We start from the raw sequence: 17209 nt of genomic DNA, 5'->3' as shown, positions 1-17209 counted from the left end.
AGGAAAACAGCCGTCATCGAGAAAGCGGAACGTCCCGACCAATTACGTAACAGATCTTTATTATTGATTTTTTTGAGCACTCATCAAAGAACTGAAAGTTGACCACGATTTACAGTTCACGCAAGTCTCGAAGAGCATATCCGCATCATCTTCGGCTAGAATAGCAAGATGCAAGGTGAGTGACGGAGGATACAGTGAGGATAATAGCTTACATAGTTGTAGCTCAAGTTCCGAAATCGGACAAATCGTCCTCTTCTTCCGGCTCTGAGGAAGACTACTCTTCCGACTACAGTTCCTCATCTGAAGATGTCACCGAGGATGAGGAGGGCAACGAACTCACTCCTGCATTAGATGCCGCTATTTTGAGAACTCTTAGCAAAATCAAGAAGAAAGAAGGTGTTTATGGTGGAGAAAATGTTCTTCAAGAAGAGTTGCGGAAAGCTCAAGAGATTGCTGAGCAGAGAGGCTTGAAGAGCAACATAGTCAAGAAGGTTGCTGAAAAGGTATGTAATCTTTATTCACGAAAATAATTGTATGCTAATATAATGTAGCCCTACCTTCTTGCCGACTATCACCGTAGCAAGTTGCTTGCGGGCGAAGATCAAGATGAAGACTCTGAGTCTGCCGAACCTCTTACTCACGTGGAGTCTCAACGTCGGCTCCGTCAAGAGGCCGTTTCAGCCTTCAAGACGCTTGCTGAAGAATCTGATGATGAGTCTGACGAAGAATTTATCCAGAAAAGGGAAATGGACGCTCAAGAGGTCGATGAAGATGATGAAGAGTACAAGAAGTTTTTGCTGGAATTTGGTGGCGGTGAAGAGGAAGTAAGGAAGATCCTTGGTATGGGCGATCAGCCTGCCATCCTCAAGGTCTTGGAGAGTGAAGGAGGAGAAGATGAGGAGGAGAAGGCTGCGGTAAGCAAGATCGAGAAGGAGGAATTGGAAAGGCAGAAGCAAGAAAAGGAGGCGAAGAAGGCCAAGGACGATGATGATTTCCTTATGAAGTAAGTCAGTTCCCTTGTACCCTGCTCTCATGCTGACATCTACTAAGCTACATCCTCAACCGTGGCTGGATTGACCGATCCGAAAAACATGTCCCTACGTACGACGAAGTCGTCGGACCGTCCACCGAAGTTGCTGAAGAAGCTGCTGCCCAGACCAAGTCTACCAAACCCAAATCTAGCCATCCTTGGGGAGAGCTTGATGAAGAATCCGATTTTGAAGATCGTGCCGAGGAGTTTGAGACTGAATACAATTTCCGATTCGAAGAGCCCGGATCCTCGACTATTGCCACTCACCCTCGTGACATTCCTTCTCTTGTTCGTAGGGCCGACGATACTCGAAAGTCCAAGCGAGCTAGACGAGCAGAGAGGAAGGCCGCTGAGAAGGCTGCCAAGGAGGAGGAGATTAAGAGAGAAAAGGGCAAGAAGAGAAGAGAGATGGAGAAGAGAATGAATATTTTGAAACATGACCTGGAGAAGGAAGGCTTCAAGGATCTGGAATGGGGCAAGCTCGAAAAGGTGTTAGATGGAGAGTGGGACGAAAATGTCTGGGAAAAGATTGTTGGTGGTATGTTGAGCAAGGGTGATGAGCAGGAGGTAAGTTTTGTGTCGGTGACACTGCAAAGAGAGCGCTGATTGTAAAAGCAGGACGGGGACGACAACGAGAAGCCCACATGGGATGACGAACTCGGGGATGCCGAGTACGACGAAGAGGAGGGAGAGGGAGATTTCCAGTACGAGTTTGCTGAAGGCGAGGGTGAGGGTGAAGATATGGATGTCGACGAGGACGAAGGACCTATCAACATGGATGCCGATTTTATCGACGAAGAACCCTCCAAGAAATCCAAAAAGAAAGACAAGAAGAAGAAGAACAAGAACAAGGAACACTCTCCCTCTCCTTTGCCTGAAGATGAAGAGAACCAGCTCTCTATTCCCGAGAAAGCTCATGCTCTCAAAGAAGCTGTCGAATCTTACAATGCGCTCGCCCACGAAGACATCATCGAGGACATGCCGACTCGTTTCAAATACACTCCATCAGCGCCTGCTTCCTTTGGTCTCACGCCTGTGGAGATTCTATTGGCCACCGATGACGAGCTCAACAAGTTGGTTACTATGAAGGGTATTGCGCCTTACAGAAAAGGTGGTATCGGAATTCAGGGTAAAGGCTTGGGCAAGAGGGTGAGGGAATTGAAGGACAAGCTGCGAGAGAGGAGATGGGGTGAGGAACCGTCTCAGACTAAGAGCAGAGAAGAGAAGAAGGAAAAGAAGAGAAAGAGGGACGATGGCGAGGAACGCGGACAAGACGAAAGGCGCGGGAAGAAGAGTGAGGGTGAGGCCACGGAGAAGAGCGAAAAGGTGAGAAACGGGAAGCGACTGGGAAAGAAGGAACGTATGAGACTTCAAAAGGCCGCCGAGGCTGCTGGTGCCGCTCCTGCTGCTGCTGGCGAGCCTGAGAGTGCACCTGCGGAGAAGAAGAGAACAGTCGAATCAGGTGAAATGCCAGCTGATGCCCCGGCTGCGAATGGAGAGGATGGAGGTGATAAAAAGAAGCGCCGAAAGAAGAAGAAGAGTAAGGCGGACGGTGAAGCTTGAGCCTGATCTAGTCTTGGCCGAGGGGCGTTTTGCTTTTGACGATTCTACATCCATTATACATCCCATATCTGTACATACAAAATGCATCTATCACCCAATAATGTCCCTTTTTTTCCCAACATTAATCATGCGCAGTATTCGCGGTCCCAATACGCCGACATCGACATCCACAACCCGTTGGGCATAGCGCAAACCTACCGTCGGCCTCTACCCCATCGACCTTTTCCACCGGATCGGCATTTGCGCCGTCTGTAGTAGAAAGCGTGGTAAAATTGGAGCCGGCGCTTTGGTTGTACGTAGACGAGGATGTGTTGAGAAGAGCGTGCGGGGTATGTGAAGGGTTTGAACCGTTTGTGGATGGAACGGGGATGAGAGGCGCTTGACCTGGTGACCACGTTTAGTAAGTTTGTCGGAATGATAGTGTAAAACAAAGCAACAGGAGGACTGGAAACGCACTGTGATAGAGCCGCATACACGCTTGATGACCTCCATGTCCACACTGTCGGCATCCCATCCAAAGGCCCTTGATTATCTTTCGACTGCCAAAGGGGACATTTTAGCAAAAAAGAGGATCACTTGTTTTTGCACGTACCAGATAGCACAGCTCTTTGCCCCCGTTCGGCATTTTTTACACCACCAGAATATTTTTCCTTTCACCTCGATATCTTCCAAATTACCGGTACTCTTCCCGCACCTTTCGCAAAAGAACGTATGAGTCAGACCTTCATCTTGCGGGGTGATTTCCAAAGAAGGTATGCCTGAAAAGCGTCGGATGTAGGCGGCGAACATGAAAAGACGATGTTGTTCGAGGAGTTGGACGTATGCGTGCGCGAGACGCTCCACTTGGAAGGGCGGGAATGTGACCAGCGGCGAGGCGATGAGGGCGATGGTGGTTGCCAATTGCATTTCACCCTGGATGGAAAAAAAGATTAGCCAACGATTACCATTTCAACATGGAAGATTAACAAACATTCTCGACACAGCCATCCCACCACGTCATCAACGTCGCCACTCTCTTCTTCCTATACTCTTCCCATTCCGTTTTTTCAAACTTTTCCTCTCTCCCCCTCATCTCTTTCCCCTGTCCTGACCCCACTCTGGAAGCGATTCCACCGGGACCGTTTCCGTTGGGTACCACAGCGCCGACGCCGACTTCTGCCGATCCTCTACCCGCCAGCGGCGCTTCCACCACACCCGACCCAATCTCATGCCCCGCCAGACCTGTCGTCCCCGCTCTTGGGGAATTTTTGGTCCCATTCCGCGCAAAGGCCGGGAGGGGGCTACTTTGCGTCGTCGTACTCGCGCGGCTTGTGCCCGATGTGGCGGTGGTGGAAGTCATGGTACCGCTGGTAAGCACCTGGTCGGGGATGATACCATACGGATCGGGCCAGTCGGAGGAAGATACAAGTTGGTGTTGGTGGTGCTGGTGCTGGTGGGGGTGGGGGTGGGAGTGTTGGCGCGGGGTGAATGCGATTTTGGAGAGGGTGGATTTTTTGCTAGCGCTATTTGGGTGGGAGATGGTACCGGCCGAAGGGTTCGTGTTTGTGTTTGTGATGGCGATAGGCGATGTCTCTCCCTGCTGCTGCTGCTTCTTCTTCGTCGTCTTCTCAAACACGGGTGACCCTTCTTGCGACGAAAAACTTGAACGTCGACGGTTTGCTGCCGACGATAAATCGAGTCCAAGACTAGACGTACCCGGCTCGATAAACGATACGAATTTCGAACGACGGGGTTTGACCGATTCAGACTGTTCGTCAGAGTAAATCTCGTCGTCGGAACCAGAGTCGCTGTCGGGCGTACGCTCAGAGATTTCAGACGGGTTGGATGTCGGCGATGCGGGTGGGGTGATCCGTTCGAGGGGGATACCGGCGTAGGTGGGTAGTATCCTGTGCGCTCTTTTTTCTCGCTCGTCGTCTGGCGGCAGGCGAGCATGTCTACCCCTCGGCGAGACATTGGGCGGCGTCATCGTCATTGTCGTCGTCGTCGTCGCCGCCAACGCCTTACCTGCCCTCCCCCAAACATCATTCACAAACGTCGCCTCCATCCCTTCCTGCAGAGGCATAAACTCTTCAAACAACCCTTTCACAAACCCCCATAATCGGGCATCATCCTCCCTCCCACACCATTTCGCCACATCCCGATTCCACGCACACAGATCGGCAGGTATACTGCCTTCAAGGCGGTACCAGCTGGCGAGAAAGGCGAATTCGGATGGGTCGGTGTCGGGGAGCGCGAGCGATCCGATTGTCTGGAGAGGGATGTAGGGCGGGTCGGAGAGGGAATGGGTCGGTCGGCCGAGACGTTCATAGTGATTTGCATATTCTGGTTTCCTAACTCTTTAAAGTCAGTATGTTTAAAAGAAAAAAAAAAAAAAAAAAAAAACTTGCAGATCGTCGAATGGGACTTCACCCGCTCTGAATTTGTCAATGGCAAAATACAAATCCCCCTTTGCACTCCATCCCGCAATCTGTCTCGGTATCTGATCCAGCGGGAGGGGCAGCAAGCCACTATTCAGCTTTCTAGGAATATCGAGTTGTGCAAAACCGCCATTTTGGAAAGTGACGACGAGTCCCGCGGATCCTCTCCAAGACGCATCGACAGCCACCCCGTCCTGCGATGGGATGGCGTATTTGGCGATATAATGTCTCCTCACGTGCCAGATTTCAAGGCGTGCAGAATCGTCATCCATGGTCGTCTCGTCCGGCGTCGTGGTGGATATGTTAAACTTGTTGGTGGAGGCGGAGGAAACGGAGAGTGAATGTGGTGGCGGTGGTGGGGTGGGTGGCGGTGGGGCGGGTAAAGCCGGATCGAGAGAGTTTGAGGATGAGAGCGGTTGGGTGAGCGGGATGACGAGGAGCTCGGTCGGGTGATCGGGTCGCCAGGCGATTCGGCGGACAGGGTGGGCAGTATGGAGAGAATGGGTGGCAGTGGGGGCTTTTTCCCATGATTGGTTCATATCCCAAATCTACCATCTGTCAGCTCTTGTAATAAAGGCTTTTCTCTCTACCCACCTGGACAATCTTGTTGGCACCTGCACTGGCCAGCCAACCTGCACCTGCTCCGCCTATTGAATCATCCCCCAATTTCCACTTTAGATCCATGACGGCCTTGCTTCCATGCGCACCATACACTGTACCCAGATGTTTCCCGGCCATACGCCAATCGTATCGCTTGATCGTACCGTCGTCTAGACCGATCACGAATGAGCTGGCATCGGTTGGTGAGAAACATAAAGAAGTGATGGCGGAGCTGTGACGGAGAGGCCGACGCGAGGGGGGGTCGCCGGTCCGAAGGTCGAGCAGTTTGATGTTGCCGTCGGCTCCGCCGATGAGGACCATGTGGCAATAGGACGGCTGGTGGCAGAACTGGGCACAGTTGAGGGGTCGAAAGGAACCGCTCGATATTTCATTTTCGAGTCTGCCCTTTTCAACGTCGAAAAGCATGAAATTACCATTGGGAGCGGCAGTCACCAGTTTGTGGTCCCATGCTGGTTTTGGAGTTTGTCTTTTAGCTGGATAGAATGTCCCGGGTCAGTAAAGCGGCTTACCGGCAACACCCCAATTAACATCATTCACACCCTTGCCGACGGGCCAGTTGCTCTTCCAGAGATTGACGACTTCGGATATGGTCGCTCCGCCCTGTCCTCTCGCGAGCAACGTTCTTTCCTTTGGATCTTCCTGTATGATCGGCGTGGACGAGCCACTGCAGGGGTCGCTGACCTGAAAGACCCGCAAGACTGGCGGCTGATCAGTCTGGGCGGCAGAAATCACAAGAGGACGCACATTGACCGCCGCCGACGGCGTACTTTCCATCGGGCCCATCGGCCATCCTGTTCATCCTCGTCGTGCCCGTCGCCGAGCTCATCCCCCACCCGCGCCGTGCCGTCGTGGCAGCGGCGGCCATCAGGTTCACGCGCACGCTCCTGTCCCGCTCGCGGCTCTCGCTCCTGCCGCGCGGGGTGGACGCCTGCGAGCGGGGGCCGTCGTCTGTCAGGTGGCGCAGGAACGCGGGGCGGGTGTGTGGGCGGGCGGGCTGGCGGGCTGCATGGCCTGCGGCGTGGTGCGGGGACCTGGGGTCGTCGTATACGGGCGCGGGATGCCTGTCGTCTCTGGCTGTGGCGGGGGGGAAGGCGGGCTCGGGGGAGTAGAGGGAGACGGCGTCTGAGCTGGCGGGGGTGGGGATTGCGCTGTGGGGGCTGAGCGTGTGCGGGCGCGGGGGGAAGAGTGCTCACGCTGAGAATGCGTTTGCGAAGCGATTCATCGTCGTCGCACAGTACGGCGCACACTCGCAGCGCCAAGTTGTAATACCACCGGGAGAAATTCCGCAAAAACTCGCGGAGATATCCCCCCGCCATATCGCCGTTTCCGCCCACTCGCATCCACATCCACATCACCATGTCGCACGGATTCAGGCAGTGAGTACTCTGCGCCCACGCACGCCACGCCGCTCACCCGCCCAGGGACATGCCCCCGCCGGGGGGCTACGAGACCCTCAGGTACAAGCGCAACCTCCCCCTCAAGGGTCCCTCCGGCGCCGTCCTCTTCGGCGGCGTCTTTGCCATCTGCACCCTCGGCTTCTACAGGCTCGGCCAGGGCAACGTCGAGAAGCGGTGCGTGCATGTTGCGTTTTCTCCAGCGGCGGCAGCGGGCTGATGTGTGCGTCGCAGTGAGCTCAAGCGCGAAAAGGCGTGGTCAAGGATCAACGTCGTCCCGCTTCTTCTTGCCGAGCAGGACAGGGATGCGTACAGGCGCCAGCAGGCCGCCCTGGCGAGGGAGAAGGAGATTATGAAGGACTATCCCGGGTGGGAGGTGCGTCTCGACTTTTTTTTTGGCGCCCGCGGTGGCTGACGAATCGAGACAGGCTGGCAAGCGCACCTACAACAGCTCGAGATATACGCCAAACACCATCGTTGTTCTCTAGACACATGTTTTCTAGACGGCGGCGTCTTGGCGCTGGAGATGTATGGGCATTGCATTGGGTGTTGCGGGGCTAGAGTAGTTGTCCAAAGCATCTAAAGTAATCTAAAGTAATCCAAAGTAATCGTTGCAGGATCGAGCTTCCACGGGTGAAGCGCTTGTTATAACCCAGTTCACATTGCAGTTATCCAAAGTGCATTTAACACCCCCCATCGTTCTAGTCTGCCCATAGTGACTTGAGTATGAGTTGACCCTTTTCCTTTAAACTCCACCCCTCATGCCTAAATCACCTGTACTGCTCTGCGTGCCTCACTGGCGTGCCTGTTGAGCCTCCACCTCCGCGAGCCTACGGGTGACGTCGGACATGAGATGTATCGTTGGACACATTCTTGGCTCTGTATCATCACCATCGCCGTTATCCCAGCCACGTCCAAGAAGCCATGACAGCTGGTCTCAAAAGTACGTCTCCCGTCCATCCCTCTTTGTCTCCCCCGCTCACTCTCTCATCACCTCTCTCGTCACCACTCGTCACCACTCTCACCCCCCCTCTCACATCCGCACATCTCCCGGCCCATATCGAATGCGGCCACATCTACCCCCCGACCTTTTACGCAACCGGAAACACAGCCGTCATCCTTCTCTCATTCATCCTGGCCGCAGGTTTCCTGCTGGTCATCCTGTCGTGTGCGCTCTGGGCAAACTGGTTGCCCCTCCTTGTCGGTACGTTTTGGCACATCTCCTGACCAAGCCCCCGCATTCTGTTCTACACACATCTTGCATGGGCGCACCGAATGGCTAACCTGAACCCACACGAACCAGCCCTCACATTCATCCTCGCGCCGTTCCCCAACTGGATATGCTCTCGCTGCGCCTCGGCCGACGACCTTTCTCCAGAATTCAACTCTGCCTATATCGACTTTGGCCGCTTCCTCACCGGTATGCTTGTGGTACGTACCTCCCTTGGCTCCCCCTTGGATCCATCCCTCGAAACTATACGTCAGTAGAGAAGCCTCACCGCTGATTCGTAAATTTCCTGCAATGCATGGGACAACGTAGATGACCGGTCTTTCCCTCCCCTTGCTACTCACCCACTCTGCCTTGATCCAGCCCGCTGCTTGCTGGATGTCGATTGCGGGCGGTATGCTCGTCTACGGCACGATACTAGTCTACGCCGGATGGTTTGGAGGCGGTAACGAGGAAGAGTTTTAGAGAGGTGTGGGGAGGTTGAGCGCTGTTGAGAGTGTGCATAAGTACGGGTTTATTGTAATGCATCGCATAACGTCCAGGGCTGTGGGTTTGCGAGTGGTAGAGAAGGAATAGAGAACATGCAAGACTTGATTGTTGTTACGCGCCGCGCGCTTGTTATTTCGAACCCGCCTTGTCGTTTTCCTCTTCACCGTCCATTGTATAACATCCCCGGCACTCGAAATCCATCACCCACAAGCATACGCATACACTCCCTCAGCCATCCGGACCACGGCACGACCCATTCCACAACAGACTCACAGCTCGACACAGCTGCTGCGACTTTCGCCTTCACCGCCTTCAATCGCGCATCGCGGGGAAAAAAAAACTCTACAATTCTTCTCGCTATACAATCACTCGCATGTCCATATAACATCTTTCCACACACACCCTACCGACCATTCCCTAAACAAACATGGTCAAACCCCATATCCTCACCGTCCTCTCCATCCTCCCCCTTTCCTTCGCTACCGTCGCTACCGTCGCTACCCTCGATAATACCGATTCGCACAATGGCCTCTCGCCCGAATCAGTCCATCATGCCGCTACTCGCCAGGCAGTAGACATGCCCGAACGCGCAATCACTCGGGATCGTGGTCATGGCGAACAACTGATACGGAAAGCCAGTGCGCGCAAGAGGTCCGTGGAGAGGAGGAGGAGGAGTACACCGCCGCCGTTTGTGGGTGTAGGCGGTGTGGAGCTCGATTTGGTCGGAAGAGAGGATCGGGGGATGGTCAAGCGGTCAGATAATGGTACTCTGCTACCTTTAGGGACAAGCCAAAAGTGAGTTGTTGTCACAAATAAATAAAGACATCAAGTTGATGGGACGAAAAAACCAATGAAGCACGTTTGTTGTGCCCGTGTCAATAGGTTCACCGCCGACCACCTACCCTCTCCAATTAGACCTCGCCTCGTCCGATATCCTCCTCGCCTCCACCTTGTGCGGCTCCCATTGTCCTACATCACTTGGAACCACGACGAACCCATACTATGACGTCTCCAAGCATTCTGCCGGTTTCGAATCGATCGACTCGAATCAGACAGTGTGGAATACGAGCTATGCGGACGGGACAGTCGCATCTGGCTTCTTGGCGACAGAGACGATCATCCTGGGAGACAGTGTGCTGCAAGGCCAAGTGTTTGGGATGATCAATGCGACGAATCTGACGCTGAGCAGTCAAAAGAGTTCTGGGATTCTCGGCCTGGGTTTCCCGAGATTATCTACTTTGACGCATGTGCTTTTTGAAAAGCATGAACAGGCAAATACGATTGCTTCTACAAGCAGTAGCAGTCTCGCGAATGAAACATCTGTTTCGACAGTGTCCAATGCGACGGGGACCGCGAGCGCGTCTACAGCCAGCGCATCCCGCCCGGCTTACTTTCCCACTCTTCTCGAAAACCTCGTACGGACACCACACCTGCCTTACCCTGTATTCGCACTCGCCTTGTCCGCCCCTATCAAATCCTCTTCAACCTCCACCTCTTCCTCGTCTTCAGCCGCCGCCTCTGCATCATCACGCTACAGGCCATCTATCGGCTCGCTCACTTTGGGTGGCCTGTCGAGTTATTATGTCGATGATACCGAGGGATCAGGCAGGACGGTAGGGGATATCGAGTGGCATGATGTGGTGCCTTTTGGGCAACCTGTCTCGGCGAATGATACGGCTACAGAGGAGCAAGCTCTCACGGCGAGCACTGGTACTCTATCAGCTTCGTCGACGAGCGAGAACAGCGAAGCGGCATCTACTTCCGACGCACAACGTAAACGGAGCGATGAATCCCAACTCGACGCTTTCCCCTCGACCGTTTCCGAACTATCCCAAGAAGAATACCTTTACTGGGCACTCGACCTTGAAAGCGTGACTGTGAACGGTACAGACGTCGGTATCAACTCGTCTTACGCCTCGATCGGCCTCGGCTCCGTGGCCTTGCTTGATGCAGGGTTTAACGGTATCGCGGGACCACAGCAGGATGTGGTCAAGCTGTTTCGCTTGATCACTGATGCGCGAGAAGTATCAGAAGGTCAATGGGCGGTGCCTTGTAATACTCGAATGACTTTGGGATTCTCTTTCGGGTACGCCCGTGTTTTTTTATGATTACTAAATAAGATTGTGCTAACGAGCAAAAAAATCGTATAGTGGGAGGTACATCCAGCTCCAGCCGTCTGATTGGATTTATGCCGGTATCGCACAGTCAAGCATGTGTCTCGCTTGGCCTATCGCTCAGCCCGCGACAGGCGACGGGATTGATTGGCAACTGGGTACTCCGTTTTTAAAGAATGTGTATACTATCTTTAGGTGATTTTTTTGATTTATTTTCTACATTGATTTGTGCGATTTTGCCAGCTGCTGACACTACACGTAATCGCTCAAAACAGCTATGGAATCAACGGGAAACAAGCGCCGCTGGTCGGTTTCCTCCCACTTGAATCCACATCCGTCGCCAGCAACTCTACGGATGACTACAACTCCATCACCACCTCTACCGCCGACGGTAACTCGCCTACACCCACCTCCATCGCCGCCCTATCGCTCACCACCACCCTTCAAACCGCCTTGCCCAACGCCGTCCTCCCAGACCCGACATTCCCAACCCCCACGTACGTATACTCTGCCACCCCTGCACTCCTTCAGCCCGGTGCACCGCAGTACTTGGGTTTGGCGAATAGCAGCGCGTACGAGGTGATGGATGTGCCCGTGATAAGTGTGGATAACAGCGCGGTTAGTAGTATCGCAGTAGGGAATAATGGGGGGGGGAGTAACGTGAGTGATGATGGGTCGAGTAGTGCCGCGCCCAGGAGGATGGGGGCGGAGACGGTAGTTGGGATGGGAGTCATGGTGATTGGGATGATAATGGGTGGACTCTTGGTTTAACGCAAGCGGACATTTTGTGTCATGGATAACAGCAGCATAGTGCTTGATGATTTTCAGTATAGCATAGTATACGGACGATCCATGTACGACAGCGGACTTTTCTTTTTCTTTTTTCTTTCTATTATTTGTAACGAAAACATGCATCTGTATGATCTAGTGTGTATCAATTGGTAACGGTGTGGTGATTATGCATTATACTGTTTCTCATGTTCCAAGTTCAAGAGGGGGGGTTGGCTATTACGAACACCCAGGGCAGGTGTGTAGTGTGTCGTGGATGTAGAGATCACAGTCGGCACAGAAATCATGCTTGCACTTGGCGCATCTATACCGTCCCGTGGGGCTCACACCATCTTCAACTTGGGCTACGCCAGCATTGATCGCGGTAGCCTTGACCTCTTGATTAGCGATACATAGTTTTTCAAAAGATGATTAAGAGAGTCAAAGAGACGTACATCGGAAAACTCGCTATCACACCCAAAGCATGTCTCGCTCGATTCCACCACATCCTCGATAGATAATGGACCATAATTGGCCACAGGGAATAAGAACCAGAAGCTATTTTTTTTAAATTTTTTTTTTCGCGGTTCGATCAGCAAAACCATGTTTCAATCAAACATGAAGTGACCTACCTTCGAGCGAGATGGGGACTGCTAACCACCATCAACCCACATACCTCACAATCCGTCGGTACATCACAAAGCTTACTCCCACATCTCGGACAGAGATATCCTCCCTTTCTCAACAACCCATGACAGGCACACATTGTTTCTCCGCCAAGGGGTAAGCGAATAGGGAACCCCATCACCATGAGATCGCCTGCAGGCGCTCGCTCCCCTGTTTGGTTCGGACCACGGCCACCAGCGGCGAGTGCTGAACGGACATTGGCTGTGACGGGTGCGATGGTCGTCGCGGGCGGAGGGATAGTTTCCCATAACAAATCTTTTAAATGTTCTTGATCCAGAGCTACACCGAATTTACCTCCCGTCCGCTCGGCAATTTGTTTACAAATCTTGATTTCTCCCGAGAGAGAGAGGATGGATGTACGTATATGCCCTGTTGCCAGAGTATCGAGCACATTGTGAATAGTGATCGGTCCGTCGGGGTCGGCGGTGGATATAGCGGAGAAGATGACGAGGATTTCAAGGGAAGAGGTAGAGGGTAAATGGGCCATACCGCCCTTGGCCATGACAAGACCGTTTTGGAGGGACGGTTCGCCTGACGGTTCGAGTTTACGCTTGTCCGAAAGGGCGCGAACAATCTCTTCGGGACTTCCTATTGGAGGCTGTAACGTTCAGTTGAGAGCTACGGCAAGTGTGAGGGGGGATAAACTTGCCTCCCATGGGTATCAAGACTTCTGATAATCGATCACGCATGGCAATGACACCGATCTGGCCTAGAGGATTCTGATCAAACCACTCGACGACATATGTTCGGAGGTATCCTAGGATGACCTCGAATCTGGTTAAAAAGATCAGTATCGCTGACCCCCGAGAGCGGGTACTTGTGAAGCATGTACCTTGTCGGCCGGTAGTCCTTATCTAACATGGATTCTGACAAGTCGATGATAATGAACACGTGCCGGATAATAGACCGTCTCACGGGAGTATCTGACATCAACGCTCTGCGGTGCAGGTCAGCCTTATCCTTTCAGAGGCGTAATAGAACAAATCCACCTTTTCCGTCTGCCTCGTGCAAGCAGAGTCTCTACGGCAGACTCTAGGGAGCCGCTCTCATCCTCTTGAACGATATCCCATGACTTCTGGTACTCCCCTTCCCAAGCCTGCCTTCCGGTCTGATCGGATAGCTTGTCAAATGAGAGCCATCAGGTAGCGACTGAGTACCTACGTCCTTGTTCTTGCCCTTGCCCTTTCCAGCAGCTCCTCTAGCTTGCCTCCGTGAAGATGGGCCTGGGAAGTCCTCGTCATCGATGTTGTCCTCCTCTTCATCTTCAGACCCTGGTGCATAGTTGAGATCGAGAGGCATGGTTAAAGAGAGCAGGCGAGTGGGTAGATTGAGCTATATTAACCGGTACTGGACCGTTTTTCGGACTTGTTTTTTCACAGAGCAGTTGCCAGAGCTGCTGGAGATACTCTGTATGGATTTCGAGGATGGTATATGGGATGGGTGAGAGTATAGGGATACGGAGGGAATGATGCAAATGTGATGTGTGATTATCGCGGGAAGCCTTGCGGGAGTATGTAATAATGATCACCAGTGTTCTTCACTCTTTAGTTAATCCGTTGTCACTTTCAATAGCCAGCAGCTCGACTCCACAGCTGCACGTACTCGATCCCCTCAGACCGGCAGCAATATCTATAGGCGGGCAAGAGTCTGGTGCTGTAGATGTCCCTAGTACGTCTGCCTCAATTCCTGTCTGCTGCGGCCGTCCCGCTCACTCTGCGCCCACGCAGCTCTAGATCATCAGGTCTCTTCAAGATCTGACCTCCTCAGAATCCACAATCCCAAGCACCCCCTCCTCTCTACACGCCCTCTGCTCGCCTAGGGACGAAGTGGCCGTCTTATCGCTCAGTCGTTAAGCACCGGTCGTACATTTCCGGTCCCCTTTTTTCTCTTGTTCCACGGACACCGTAATCATGTCAACGCCTTCCAATGAGCCTTTTTTTCCCAAAGACCGCAAACGTTCAGCCCATTGGAGTGACTCGGATACCGATATCCTTGTTGACGTCTTGTTGCGTGAACGGGATACTGGCCGCACGGTAGATAACGGTTTTAAGCCTGAGGTATGGAAAGAGGCCGCTCGGTTGCTCGAAAATTCAAACTTTGTGGGTGGGCCAAAAACCCCAGAGGCTTGTAGGAGCAGATGGCAGAGGGTGGGTCCAGGTTTCATCATGTCGGTGCTACAATTAACGTACTACAGCTGCAAAGGGATTATCGTCTGGTCAAGGAAATGGAGGTTCTACCTGGATTTTCGTGGGATCACAACACTCATAGACTGTCCGCTTCTCCAGAGGCGTGGATGAATGCCGAAAAGGTAAGCCACCTTCATAACATCCAAGCTGACTCTATGTAGGAAATGGACGCATACAAATACCGCAAAATTCATCTCCCACATTACGACTCACTCGCCATCCTCTGCGCCAATGATTCCTGCCGCAGGGCTCCGCGAAACACCAAAACTCGTCACACTTCCATTTCTTCCTCGTCCAGCTTGATGAATCTAAGCACTCCCAATCCCAATACCTCAACTCCTGCCCAAATGGCCCAAGTTCCGCAACCGATAACTATGGCCCAAGTAGGTCACTTGAGCAGGCAACATTCGCATAGCAGCTTGCCAACTAATGGACAAATGACACCAATGTCGAGCAGTCAACATCATCCCCATGGACACCCAGGAATGCACGATCCGGTGAACGGAAATGGGCTTGTACAACTTGGAGCTACTTCAATGCAGACTGATCATAATGTATTTAGTTGGGAAAGCGGAGAACAGGGAGGCGGCGAGGGGGATTTTGATGGATCATTTGGATTGTCCAACGGAGTAAGTACAATTTCATAAAATCTATACAATAGAATACTAACTTTTTTTCCCGCAGTCACAAGCTTTCCTTCCACAGAAGCGTACCATGCCGTTTGATCCTTCACTCTTAAACGGCTCCTCTCAGCAACATCACATGATACCACAGGGTAGCCCTCCCAAAAAGCCGCGTACCTCGTCCCGCCCAATGATCACCCATCAGCTAAGCGGCATGCATCAAAATGGACCATTCGGTTATTCCATGCAGAATACGGGTAACCCTGCTCATCTGGATACGGGAAATCCGGGCCGTGGACCCAACGCTGGATCAGGAAATCAAGGCGACCAACAATCTCCCGAATTTTCCACATCTACACCAGCCATGCTCGACCATACTCTTCTCCAAACACCACCGGGATTACGTATCAAACCCTATACCCCTCCCACCCCCGGGTCCGCTCCCAACTTGACGTTACAAGCGCCCGAAATGGCTGTGGCAGGCCTGACTGAAGCACAAAGAAGGACTGAAGCTTTGTTGCAACTTCAACTGCAAGAGTCGGAAATGCGCGATGAGGATATGGTAGAGGTGATGGCAGAGTTTGAAATGAATGTAGCGGCGGCTGATACGTATCTCGCTATCAAGCGAGAACCGTTGAGGAAGATGTGGTTGGCGAATTTGGTCAAGCGGAGGAATCTTTGACACTTATGAGGCCATTCGGTGTTGGTGGAAACTCAGGCGAATTGGCTATGACTGCGCATCATAGTATCAATTCCTGTCGATTGTGGAAAAAAAAGGCAAGTCGAGCCTGATTATATTTCGTTCATTTTTTTCTGGACTTATCCTTTCGTTTCCTTTCATTCTTTTGGTCTCTAATGCTCTTAACGCATCAATAAAAGATATGTTTTTTGTATCCGCGATACGCCTGGAAATATGAGTCGCGATGACTATACACGATAGTTTTATGGTATGTAGTCACTCTACAATGAATAGTCCTTGTAAAAGGTTCAATAGCAAATATGCATGGTATATAAATGCAGCAGTACTATCCTTTTAATCAAGACTCCATACAAAACGCCTTAAACAGAGCCGTTGGCCTCGGTCTTTTCACCAAGGGCAATGGCGAGATCGTCGCAGACCATCAAGATCGCTCCTCGAGGTTCCATTTTGGAGTAATAGTTCTCCTCGCTGAATATTTATCAGCCATAACCAGGCACACATACCCTGGAGAGCTCATAACTCACATTCCAACCTCCTTGAAACCCAACCTTTCATAAAACCTTTTCGCCTCATCATTCCCAACCTGCACATGCGCCAACGCCCTGTTCACCTTGACCCTCGGGGCAGCAACGGTCAGCTGAGCACGGGTATTGGTCTGTTTATCGGAAGGAATGGGTGGTGGAGGGGTGGTGGGATGGATAGCGGCGTGCATCGCTGAGCGGAGAAGAGAAGTGCCGAGGGAAAGGGAACGGTAGGGGGCGAGGATGCTAAATGGTAATGTCAGAAAGAAGGAAAGAGAGTAATTCGCTTGGGATACCTACGCGAGAGTCAATATGACGAGGGTGGGGGGTTCTTTGGAGCCCTTTGAAAGGTTCTCATATTTACAGCAAATCGCACCGACAGGGATATCCGCGTAGTAAACTGTCATCACCATTGTCAGCATTTCAATCCACCCGACTTTGTTTGAGCCGACGGAATTTTCATCATAGAGTTAGACTTACTGAGCTTGTTTACATCATCAAGCAAAGGATCCAGTACGTCCTTGTAGAACTTTTCCGAGTAAACGATGGGGATCACCACAGAGTTGATCTTCCGTAATGTTCCAGACTACCACCCATCGAAAAGTCAGATTGAGAAGGCCATTCCCTACGCTTTAGATGATTGGCTCACGTTATTGGGAGTCAGACTGGTGAGTGTGACCTTGACGTTAGGCTTGACGTTTTTCTTGTTTGATGACGAGAGATTGACAGAGGTATGTTCGCCCTGAATTTGAGAGAGATCAAGAGGATTTGAGACTGTCCCCGTGGTGCTATATGTGGCGGTCATCTTGCGGTACCCTCTGCTGTCTATGCTTGTGGCGGTGATTTATGAAGATGTAACTGAAAAGGG

The 17209-nt window shown here is 52.1% G+C and overlaps 8 protein-coding genes across 9 annotated transcripts; 5 read left to right on the top strand and 3 right to left on the bottom strand.

Moving 5' to 3' along the window:
• The first annotated feature begins 88 nt into the window (after positions 1–88).
• CNI01730 (ribosome biogenesis-related protein, putative) lies at positions 89–2689 on the top strand. Its single transcript, XM_572803.2, has 5 exons — positions 89–175; positions 223–503; positions 552–1003; positions 1051–1597; positions 1649–2689. Exons 1-5 carry the CDS (start codon positions 169–171, stop codon positions 2591–2593), a joined length of 2232 nt encoding a protein of 743 aa, XP_572803.1. The 5' UTR covers positions 89–168; the 3' UTR covers positions 2594–2689.
• CNI01700 (hypothetical protein) lies at positions 2623–6879 on the bottom strand. Its single transcript, XM_024657807.1, has 8 exons — positions 6376–6879; positions 6141–6329; positions 5605–6080; positions 4981–5558; positions 3564–4923; positions 3186–3505; positions 3050–3132; positions 2623–2977 (listed from the first exon to the last, which is right to left on the bottom strand). Exons 1-8 carry the CDS (start codon positions 6494–6496, stop codon positions 2715–2717), a joined length of 3390 nt encoding a protein of 1129 aa, XP_024513469.1. The 5' UTR covers positions 6497–6879; the 3' UTR covers positions 2623–2714.
• Positions 6880–6972: 93 nt separating this feature from the next.
• On the top strand, positions 6973–7642 carry CNI01690 (conserved hypothetical protein). Its single transcript, XM_572805.1, has 4 exons — positions 6973–7007; positions 7053–7202; positions 7260–7401; positions 7454–7642. The coding sequence occupies exons 1-4, from the start codon at positions 6988–6990 to the stop codon at positions 7511–7513; spliced, it is 372 nt and encodes a 123-aa protein (XP_572805.1). The 5' UTR covers positions 6973–6987; the 3' UTR covers positions 7514–7642.
• Positions 7643–7932: 290 nt separating this feature from the next.
• On the top strand, positions 7933–8796 carry CNI01680 (trafficking-related protein, putative). Its single transcript, XM_572808.1, has 4 exons — positions 7933–7968; positions 8137–8229; positions 8329–8456; positions 8566–8796. Exons 1-4 carry the CDS (start codon positions 7950–7952, stop codon positions 8716–8718), a joined length of 393 nt encoding a protein of 130 aa, XP_572808.1. The 5' UTR covers positions 7933–7949; the 3' UTR covers positions 8719–8796.
• Positions 8797–8930: 134 nt separating this feature from the next.
• CNI01670 (peptidase, putative) lies at positions 8931–11786 on the top strand. Its single transcript, XM_572810.2, has 4 exons — positions 8931–9537; positions 9599–10828; positions 10893–11051; positions 11132–11786. The coding sequence occupies exons 1-4, from the start codon at positions 9170–9172 to the stop codon at positions 11625–11627; spliced, it is 2253 nt and encodes a 750-aa protein (XP_572810.1). The 5' UTR covers positions 8931–9169; the 3' UTR covers positions 11628–11786.
• CNI01660 (RNA polymerase II transcription factor, putative) lies at positions 11756–13779 on the bottom strand. Of its 2 annotated transcripts, none has more exons than XM_572800.2 (7): positions 13473–13779; positions 13301–13419; positions 13144–13248; positions 12957–13085; positions 12257–12895; positions 12080–12182; positions 11756–12014 (listed from the first exon to the last, which is right to left on the bottom strand). In XM_572800.2, the coding sequence occupies exons 1-7, from the start codon at positions 13608–13610 to the stop codon at positions 11865–11867; spliced, it is 1383 nt and encodes a 460-aa protein (XP_572800.1). In that variant the 5' UTR covers positions 13611–13779; the 3' UTR covers positions 11756–11864. The 2 variants fall into 2 exon arrangements, with proteins under 2 accessions (XP_572800.1, XP_572801.1); XM_572801.2 differs by having other exon boundaries at positions 12257–12899; positions 12961–13085.
• A 92-nt stretch (positions 13780–13871) lies between these two features.
• CNI01650 (hypothetical protein) lies at positions 13872–16136 on the top strand. Its single transcript, XM_572670.2, has 5 exons — positions 13872–13979; positions 14039–14458; positions 14506–14619; positions 14659–15126; positions 15182–16136. The coding sequence occupies exons 2-5, from the start codon at positions 14222–14224 to the stop codon at positions 15800–15802; spliced, it is 1440 nt and encodes a 479-aa protein (XP_572670.1). The 5' UTR covers positions 13872–13979; positions 14039–14221; the 3' UTR covers positions 15803–16136.
• On the bottom strand, positions 16102–17206 carry CNI01640 (acetyltransferase, putative). The gene is made up of 5 exons (XM_572798.2): positions 16991–17206; positions 16822–16927; positions 16642–16741; positions 16345–16587; positions 16102–16288 (listed from the first exon to the last, which is right to left on the bottom strand). The coding sequence occupies exons 1-5, from the start codon at positions 17144–17146 to the stop codon at positions 16180–16182; spliced, it is 714 nt and encodes a 237-aa protein (XP_572798.1). The 5' UTR covers positions 17147–17206; the 3' UTR covers positions 16102–16179.
• Between the last annotated feature and the right edge of the window lie 3 nt (positions 17207–17209).

The sequence above is a fragment of the Cryptococcus neoformans genome, assembly GCF_000091045.1.
Source record: "Cryptococcus neoformans var. neoformans JEC21 chromosome 9 sequence".
NCBI lineage: Eukaryota > Fungi > Basidiomycota > Tremellomycetes > Tremellales > Cryptococcaceae > Cryptococcus > Cryptococcus deneoformans.
This window is presented reverse-complemented; position numbering and strand designations above follow the sequence as displayed.